Consider the following 10,586-nt stretch of genomic DNA (forward strand, 5'->3'; position numbering starts at 1 on the left):
ACAATTTACAGCCTCACCTCCATCTCCATTCCCCTCTCCCAATCTCTCATTTACTGCTGTTTCTGCATCACGGAGTAATTGGTGTCACTGCTGCTCTCTAGTCTCTTCCAAGCATGGATAAGAAGAAGAAGGAGCAGACAGAGCAATCGAGTATGAAGAAGAAGAAGAATCAGAATGACAAGAGCAAGAGCATTCACGACATCCTCCCTCTTGACCTGATTCACATAATCCTACTGCGGGTACCGATCAGACATCTCGCTCGCCTCAGGTGCGTTTCCAAGCTCTGGTGCTCTCTCATTTCTGATCCTGAGTTTGCGGAATCGCATTTTCACCACTCTCCCGTATCAACCAACGCATGCATCTCCATAGCAAAAAGTTTGATGGCTTACTCTGTTGACTTAGACGCACTATTTAGTGACGGCAATAATGCATTAAGAGAGGTGTCACCCCCTTTCTACAAGACACAACCTTACGTTGTTAAGGTCCTTGGATCCTGCAGAGGCTTCATTTTCTTTGTTCGAGACCCAAATTTTGTGGTATGGAACCCACTGACCGGAACCAGCAAATTAATATCCTACTCTCATATTGATTCTCGATGTAAGCGCCAATTCTTTAGCCGTGACTGCAAGTTCCATCTCTATGGATTTGGTTATGATGGATCGCAGGATGATTACTTAGTAGTTGTAGCTTGGCAGGATATGAATAACCATGATCACTTTGACTGCTTTTCCATGAGAACCAATTCATGGATTGATTTTGATGCTGCACTCCCCAAACCCTTGTTTAGTTTTGGCAGCGATTCTACTGGGTTCTTCTTGAATGACGCTATTCATTGGGTGCAGTTATCTCCTGATTACAGGGATGTTATTCTTATCTTTGATCTGAAGGAGAGGACTTTCTCAATGATATCTAAACCGGAACAACTTGTAATGAGTGCATGCTCCTATCCAAGACTCGCCCTACTAGGAGGCTGCCTAGCCTTGTATGGTTGCAATTATGATAGCTGTAATACTGACATATGGGTGATGAAAGAATATAAAGTGCACTCATCTTGGACTCTCTATCAGATTCCTTGCAAATTCTTTCAGCCATTGTGCTTATCCAGTAATGGTGATATTATTGGAAGAGGTAATGATTCCTCCGAAACGGGGTTCTACATGTATAATCTCAGAGAAGAGAGACTCCAATGTATTAAAAATCCTTATTTTTCGGTCGACTACTTTGCATCCGAACCTGTGTATACAGAGAGCCTCTTGCCACTCCACTAGTGACATTAAGGATAAGGATAATAACAATAATAAAAGAAGGAAAACGGTATGTAACTATTCTCCTATGCTTTGCACCAAGCCATTCATGTTGGTCTTCTTGCATTGTAATTAACGAAAAAGTAATGAGTAATATGCATTATGCATCAAGTTCCAATCAAATGTCACTTTTGTCTATGGATGGTGAAGTCGAATTTATCAATGCCTAGGGAATCATTAATCACTGTCTTACTTCCTATAGTCCGGTCTTGTGGTCAGTTTCAAAGTTTAGATCTTTTTCATGTCTAAAGCCTTTGACTTTTATCAGTTGAGCTTTTTGTTTATATTATTTTGCAGTCCATCAAGTTCACCATGATTGTTTTGAACAACTTGATGTTGCTAAAGGTTAGCATCACGAAGGATTCAAACAAAGAAAGAGAATTAGGAGCCAAATACAAGTGAACAGCTTGACACACCGGGAAGAACATTTGAAACGTGCAAATGAAGTTTAGTCTCTTTTTGGTTAAATCTAATATATCTTTTGAACAAAATCTAATAGTAATATTTTTTAGTTGGTTATGCAAAACTTCAGATGTTTTATTTTGCAGATTACATTATGTACTTTTTTTTTATCATGTCAAAACCTTATGAACACAATCCTAGAAGTTTTAATTGTAGATTCTTTTGGGGATAATAAGTTTCTTCTGCAGACTTCAAATGCAAGGTGTGGAATCCAGTGAATTTGTCAAATGAGTCTTGTAAAATTCCTGTTTGTCTGTGTTATCCAGCAACGTGTGCTTATTTTATTAATCTTGTATCTAATTTAGTTTTAAATTATCGGGAGTAAAATACAAAGTGAATAGCTTTTAAAGAGGAGCAGAATTAGTATCAGTAATTTACCACGAAATTCTTTCGCACGCTACTTTATTGTGCTGAACTGCCAATTACTATAGATAAATATATATTTTATAAATAATTTTTAGATGGCCTATCCTTATAAGTTATAAGATTAGGTACATTCAATGAAATTAGAATCATAAGCTTTAACTTAATGTCATCTTAGGCTCAAAGCGTTAATTCTCAGACACCCTTCATCAATTGCATACGAACCAAGCAGAATAAAATCTCTTTCCTCTCAGGTTCGTTTCTAAGCTATGGTGGCTCTCTATCATTTCCGATCCAACCTTTGTGGAATTTCATATTCACCACATTTCAGCATTCACCACCCCTTCATACTTATTCACCCAGAAGGATCAACTGGTTGGCTCCGTTGACCTACACCTACACGAACTCTTTCATGGTGGTGCCACCCTTGGCGCCTCATTAGAAAAATTCTCCCTCCCTTTCCCATGAAAGAAGAAGAACATACTTTCCCGTTTACTTGTTCTTGGATCATGCAGAGCAGGGGCGGAGCTTTGTTAAGACAAGGGGGCCATAGCCCACAAACTTTTGTTAAAAAAATTAGTAATACTTCTTTAAAAAATAAAAAATAGTTTAGTTGGTTCAAATATTTACTATGACTTAAAATATCAAATTTCAATCTTCATCTTTTGCTTTTATTGCACAATAGTTTTTAGTTTTAAACATTCAAAACATGTTGGATTTGGCATTTTGCACTCTCTATTCAATAAGTAACACTCCCTTTCCCTTTGAGTTCAAATATAAAAAATTAGGTATTTTTTATTAAGTAATTTAATATTATTTTATATTTTACTGTTTATTTAATTTAATTTTTTATATGATAAAAAATATTAGAATATTCAATAAGTATTGATATTATTGTATTTGTATAAATTAATAAAAAATTTAATAAATATTATAAATTTTAATATTTGTCCTTCTAACTTTTTTTATATATTTTACAGGAGATATATATTCAAATTTTTATATAAAATAATCATGAAAAATCACAGAATTGAAGTATTTTTAAGAGAAAGGCTAATATTCAAGAAGGAGAACATATAACTTTTACAATATCAACATTTGTAAATAATTTTTCTACTTTAATGAATCACGAAGAAAGTGAGATACAACCTTCAAAAGTTCAAAGAGTTGCATCTGATGAGTTTGACCTTAATTCTTTGGAACGAGACCCTGAAAAACGGTTTCAAATTTGACAATATCACCCAAATCAGAGAGATGAGGTTAGACAAATTTATCTTAAATGAGGTCCATATAAAAAATATGTTGACAATTATCTTCTATCTGGCCTCCCAAAATTTTGTTTTAAGTTCGGCCACTGATGATGCAGAGGGTTTGTATTGTTAAAGAAAAGAATTATTGGTATAATCAAAATGCGGTTCTTCAAGGCATCGGTCATGATGCATCAAATGATGATTACTTAATAGTTATAGCCTTTAAGAAAAATCAGCTTCATTGTTTTTCGTTGAGGACTAATTCATGGACCAAGATTGATGTTGCACCCCCCATACCCTTGATAACCCACGGGTTTAAACCTGAGGGGTTGTTCTTTAACGGAACTATATATTGGTTGTCTTATCGATTTAACAATCAAGATATTCTAATCTTTGATGTGATCGAGGAAAAGGAGATTCTCAAAGATACCTTTACCTGAACAAAAACTAATGTGGTGATCCTCCAAACTCGTGATATTAGGAGGGTGCCTAGCTTTGAATTTCTTCGACTACGGTGATTCCTTGATAACCCATGGGTGTTGAAGGAATATAAAGTGCCATCATCTTGGATTCTTCTCTACGAGATTCCTCACCACTGCGTTCTTTCTTTATTCTTATCTAATGGCAGTGATTTTATTGTGGTAGATAGTGCCAATATGAATTTTGCCAAGTATAAACTTGAAGGAGAGAGGGTTCAGTGTTTTAAATACTTTAATTATGGTTTACAGTAAAATTAGAACGAATCGATCAAAATGTAATTTGTTCGGTTTGGTTCGAATTTATAATTTTTTGTATATGTATCTGAACCAAACTAAACCGATTAAAAATGGATTGATTCGGTTCGAGTAATTGGGTACCCGATAACTTTTAAATTCGTAAAAAAAAAAACTAAATTTTTATCTTAAAAATTCAACAAGTAGAATAAACATGTAATATCAATAGAAATAATTCAAACATGTTATCCACCAAATACATTAAAAACTAAACTCATAAAAATTCAAACATATTAATAATGAATAATCATTGTCTAATAGACAAACCATATATATTTTTTATTTTTTTATTTAATTAAAATATGATCGGATTCGCGGGTTGGTTCAGGTTCCGCATCTCCTACCCGTGCTCACCCCTAGAGCACGCTAGTACTGTGTATACACCGAGTCTCGCCACACTCCCCAGCTGTGACAAGAAGAAATGGAAGAATGGTATGTAATAAATAATTAATGAGCTTTATTTGCACCTTGTTATATATTCATGTTAATTTAATTGCTTAATAATTATTAATGTATGTGAGTTTTGAATATTATTTATGAATAATTATTGAATTGTGATTCGTCTGAACACTGGGGAGGTCGAGCTTAAGCGCTTCCGAGCAAGTCGTCAATCGAGAGGAATAGCTTTACGTCGGCCGATTTCAAACACCGCGGCGGGAATACCTGCAAAAGATACTCCGACGCTCAAGTTAGTGATAATATTAAGAGAGAGAGAGTAATTAAGTGAGTGAATAAGTGAATGTGAAAACTGGTAGTGGAACCTGGTTTTAGCCGAGAATATTAGTTCGGCTTTATAAAGATTGTTTTACCGTTTTCATGTGGATAAGTCCTAGTTTGTAGATTGGTTATGATATTTTGTTTAGGTGAGTAGGTTTTGTTGAGCACGTGTCTTATTATTCGAATGAGTGAGGCCATTACTGTCTGTTTTCGTGCCTAGTATATCGGCCCGACGATATCATCTGCTCACGTTCCGAGCTTTGTGCGCGACCGAGGATAAGGGTGACGTATCATAGCCCCCAAGCTTGCCTTGGTTTGGACAGGATCAAGGCGAGCTTTTCAAATTAGGAGTGTCGGAATCTTCGGTCGCTGAGTTGTCGTCATGTGTGCTCCTTACAGCCCCCAAGCTCGGCTTGGTCTTGTGTTAGTATTCGAAACGTTTTCCTTTTGCAGTGGTGGCTTCGTTCTGCGCGCCATCGTGACATGATTGATGTGAAAACTACCCCACTTCTCGAGATACCCCTGTCCGTTAGATTTGGTAGTGGTTTTAATACTTGCCTCTTTTTTATCAAATGGAGTAAATGCATAACTTTGGTAACCGTCTGTTTTATAGAAGTTATGCTTTGCTTCACTTCTTTCTTTTCCTTTTTCAAACTGCTAGGATTTTGGATAAAGTTTATTTTCTTTTGCTGTCTGAAAGATGAGTAAGCAAGGTCATTTGTGATTTTTTCGTTTTCTTCCTTGTTTTCTTGCATTTTTTTTTCTTTTCTCGCCCTTGATGGAGAACTGTGGTGTGGTAGATCCTTATGACTGGGTTGATACTAGGGTAAGGGAACGCATGTCTCAGTTTGATGATGAGGAGTCTGTGAGGTTGCTGGGGTCCAACATTTGGGTTAGAGATGGTAGTAATGTGAGGAGAGAATTGTTGCCTTGTGGTAGGGATGACCGGGTCTGTGACCGATTAGGGGATTGGTCCTTTTTCTATATGTATAGCTGTCTGTTTACTGAGCTCGGTGTGAGACTTCCATTTACTGAGTTCGAGTGTGGGGTTTTATATTGGTTGAACTGTGCCCCAACTCAGCTTCACCCTAATTCTTGGGGTTTTGTTCGTGCGTTTGAAATACTGATGGAGTTGCTAGAGCGTCCGCCGTCCCTTAGGTTGTTTTTCTCCTTATTTCAGGCGAAGGGGGTAAATAGGGGTTTGTGGGTGAACCTTAGTAGCTATCCTCGTCGTGCGATTTTTGGACTGTATAAGTCATCGTTTAAGGACTTCAAATCTATGTTTGTGAAAGTTAGAAGTATACCCGAGGGCTTCCCCTTTTACTTGAATGAGCATTTAGTGGAAAGGTTTCCCTTGTTCTGGTATGCCGAGCCCTATCAAGCACTGGATGTAGATGATAGGCTTGTTGATGATGATATTATAATGGATTTTTTGTTTAAGTCTTTGGGACTGAAGGGTTTATTGTCGGTTGCTGAAATGTTGAAATGGGATACCGATAAACAAGCTGTGTATGATCACATAGGTAAATTGATTTACTATGTTTGTTTTCTTTTCTGCTTTAATATGCTGATTCTGACTTGGTTACTTGTGGTTCTCAGCCGAAAAAGTTTCTGCAATCACTATTGCGAGCTTGAAATCTTACTTCAATCAACGTAAAAAGGGGGAGAAGGAGGTTTCGTCTAACGCCGGGAAGGATCCTTCTGTTCTGGTGCAATATGGCCTTGGGCAGAAGATATCAAGTTTGTGAAGGATGATTGGAATCACAAAGAGGTCAAACAAGGAACGTGAATAAGGGAGCAATCCAACTTTAGGCATGCATGCACGTTGTTCTATTTTAAATAGATTGTAAGGTTGGCAATTGAGTTGAAAGCTTCAAGAAACTTTAGTTTTATTCTATTTTGCTTTAGAGTTTGAATTTTGTGTGTTGTTATTGTCATTGTAATAATCATTCATTGTTTGATGAAGATAATATTTCATATACATGAGATATATATGATGGATGTTTAAATTAAATTAAATTAAATTCAGTCTTAAATCAATTCAAGTGACCAAATTCGCATAATTTTAAAGTGGATTCAAACCTAATTTTTAACAAAAAAAGAAAAGTATTAATTGAATTGAATTAATTCTGAATTTGATTTTTAAATTCATATAATTCAATCCAAACAACCTTCGTTATACTGTTATTAATTATTAAAGTTGAAAGTTTCAATTTTTATTTTGTAAGTATCACTTGTCAACAAAATTCCTCATAAACAGAGGAGGAAGAAGATAGTGTGCATGTTCAGTGTTCTGACTTTTTATCTTTCTAATCATATTGAACAATATTTCCAATTTAAAAGTATTCCAGTCATGAGAAAGATGAGGTTTCAACAGCGCCAAAAACATAGATGAATTTGTTACGCATCATGACTTTAGAATGTTAAAAATAAACTTAAAAATTCAAATTAAAGTAATACATTTATTTTTTTAAGGATCCAATTAAAAGTGTTCTTATTAAATATTATATTTCAAATTTTGAGAAACTAAATTTTAGGTTCAAATGGGATCTCAAAAAAATTTGGTACGTGAGAAACTCTAAGGCTTAAAAATAGAACTAACTTACTAACAAGAATTAAAGTCTGATAGAATCTTCCACCAACAACCCTTCACAAATACAATGAAGCATTTACATAAGAATCATAGAGAGCAAGAAAAACACTTAGCATGAATGGATAATAACCAGAAGAGCATCAACGATCTTCCTCTGGAGTTGTTCCAAGCAATCTTATTGAGGGTGCAGGCCAAAGATCTATTCCGTCTCAAGTTTGTTTCTAAGCTATGGTTTTCTCTCATCTCCGATTCAAACTTCGTGGAATTACATCTTCACCACTCTTCCGAATTCGCCCCTTCATTCTTCTTCAACAAGAACAATGAGGAGGCTCGCTTGGTTGACCTAAATGCACTATACAATGAAGACGCTGAAATTCTTCATGCTGCAATAAAAGATGTCCCTCTCCCTTTTGGGAATAATAAGAAGGAACGCGACTCCTACTATTTTGTTGTTCTTGGATCCTGCAGAGGATTTGTATTCTTGCACCGTGAACCGGGTTTTATTATCATATGGAACCCAGTGACTGGATCCTGCAAAAAAATATCTTACGGTTATAGTATTAAAAAGAATGCGATTCTGTATGGTGTTGCTTATGATGCATCAAATGATGATTACTTGATAGTAATAGCTGCTAAGAGATACCGCATTGATTGCTTTTCATTGCGGACCAATTCATGGATCAAAATTGATGCTGTATTCCCCTTCCCCATATCTATACTCAGGCAGTGTTTGTTTTGCTCTCCGGGGTTGTTCTTCAATGGAGCTATACATTGGTTGATTATTCAAGATAGCTATTACAAAGATATGCTAATCTTCGATGTGAAAGAAAGGAGTTTCTCAACGATAGCTCTGCCTGAAAAGGAACATGTGGGGACGTTGTCTGATCTGGTGATATTAGGAGAGTGTCTAGCTTTGTATTTCTTAAGCTGCAATAATGGCAAGAAAACTAGGATATGGGTGATGAAGGAATATAAAGTGCAGTCATCTTGGACTCTCTATGAGATTCATAACATATGTATGATTCCTCTGGCCTTATCATCCAATGGCAGTGATTTTATTATGCTAGATACCAAAAGTGATAAGATCCACAAGTATAATCTTGAAGGAGAGTTGCTTCAATGTTTTCAACACTATTCTGTTGTGATTCACGGTGGCTTCTTTGGAAGGTGCACTGTGTATACAGAGAGTCTCGCCACACTCCCCAACAACAACTGAAGACCACTTGGGCAAAGAGTATGCCATGCAACTATTTTTCTTGTGATTTTCATCATCTTGATAATTTTGCTTGCTAATGTGTGTTTTGATTTGAATATTGGCGATGATGAATTTGGACTTAACAATATTTTAGGAATCTAAGTTTTAATACTTGTCTTGCTTTCTACAGTCAGGTTTTGGAGGTGTGAGTTTTTGTGGCGGATCATTTCTCGCAAGAGGTCGAACAACCAAAAAGAGAATAACGAGCAATCCAACTTATTATTAGGCATGTTATTATTCTATTTTCAATAAATTGTAGGGTTGGCAAGTTGGAAGAAGCTTCAGGGCACTTTTAGTTTTTTTTTTTTTTTTTCTTTAAAGTTTGATTTTCTGGTGATCTTATTGTTATTGTTGTACTAGCATCTTAAAATTGGAAATTTCAAAATCATTTTATTCCTTATAAGAAGTGCTAAGTAACAATTAACAGAAAAATTATTAAGTGCTTCTTATACAAATTATAACTCTGATTCTAATGTGTTAATTAAACAAGTAGTTATTAACGAGTGTTTATAACAAATTAATTGAAGAGAATAATTTTTTAGGGGAATGCTAGGGGAACAATGATTATTTTGAACAACATGAACAACCACTAATCAAATAAAAACACACTACACCTCTAAATTAATCCTCTAAATTTTAATATTAAAATAACCATCCGTACACTAGTAAAATGAACATCCGATATATCTATTATTTACATTATTTAATATTTTCATTGTCTACCTATACTATTCCAATTTTTTAATGACTCTAGTTAACACAAACATTTCAAAGATACCCATAAGTTTTATTTTGTTTTAATTTTGTCCCAAAAATTTTCGATTTGTATAAAGTATACTCCTAACGGTTAATTTTTCAAAAAAATTAAGATCAATTCAATAATTTCATAAAAACAACCATCAACACAAGCAAATCAAGCATAATTTTCATGTATTATTATTAGATTAGTCTTAAATTTTTTAAAAATTTAGTCATCAATAGTATATTTAATGCAAATTAAAACTTCTGAGACAAAATTAAAACAAAATAAAACTTAAAAGATATTTTTAAAATTTTTACTAAACTTCAAGACAAAAAATATACTTTATCCTAAATAATAATCATTACTTCATCAGTTTCACTACAAACATGCATGTTATATGTATCTAAGTAAGTGTGGATTCAAAGAAGATAAAAGGGATCGGAACTGTTTACACAATAATTCATCACTTAACTAATTACATGTTTGAGTTTCCGTACACACACATATAAATATGAGTTTAACTAGGGTTAAGTAGTTAAAATCAATATTTTTTAAAATTATTTTTTTATTTTAATTCTAAATTTTAAGTCTTAACTTTAAATTCTCTAAAGTGAAGGTTAAAAATAATTTTATAATAAAAATAATTATATTAACTAATTAATTAAAAGTTCGTAATATATATAGTTATAGCTTAGGTTAAATATTTGAACTTTTCATTATACTTTGCTACAAACCCTATATAAGATAATATTTCTCTCGACCTATATTTGTAAACAAAGATAGTAAAACTATTTCCGACTAGAGTGAAATATAATAAGTTTAATAACGCAAATAAAAGGTTCAATTTGCTAATAGGATCCCTTAAGTGAGATAATAATATATTGCAATTGTAATTTATTGCAAATGGTAAACATTGGCTCCCCATACTTCTCTTAGTGAATACACTAATAACCCTTACAAAACGGCAATAATATGTTTTTTGTCACCTATTGCTATAGGCCTACATAAACTAAGAAGCTAAGGTAATGATATGATGCATTTTGATTGATGCACATAAATATCGTTAAGGCTGCATTTGTTTACAGAGACATGATACTGGAATATAGACATAAAGACACAGAATTATA

The 10,586-nt window shown here is 34.2% G+C and overlaps 2 protein-coding genes across 2 annotated transcripts; both read left to right on the top strand.

The window, feature by feature from the left end:
• Positions 1-2,082, top strand: LOC130973181 (F-box protein CPR1-like). The gene is made up of 2 exons (XM_057897620.1): positions 1-1,314; positions 1,602-2,082. The coding sequence occupies exon 1, from the start codon at positions 114-116 to the stop codon at positions 1,266-1,268; it is 1,155 nt and encodes a 384-aa protein (XP_057753603.1). The 5' UTR covers positions 1-113; the 3' UTR covers positions 1,269-1,314; positions 1,602-2,082.
• A 5,498-nt stretch (positions 2,083-7,580) lies between these two features.
• On the top strand, positions 7,581-8,678 carry LOC130975888 (F-box/kelch-repeat protein At3g06240-like). The gene has a single exon (XM_057900606.1). It carries the CDS (start codon positions 7,581-7,583, stop codon positions 8,676-8,678), a length of 1,098 nt encoding a protein of 365 aa, XP_057756589.1.
• Positions 8,679-10,586: the final 1,908 nt, after the last annotated feature.

Source organism: Arachis stenosperma, chromosome 4 (genome assembly GCF_014773155.1).
Source record: "Arachis stenosperma cultivar V10309 chromosome 4, arast.V10309.gnm1.PFL2, whole genome shotgun sequence".
NCBI classification, from domain to species: Eukaryota; Viridiplantae; Streptophyta; class Magnoliopsida; order Fabales; family Fabaceae; genus Arachis; species Arachis stenosperma.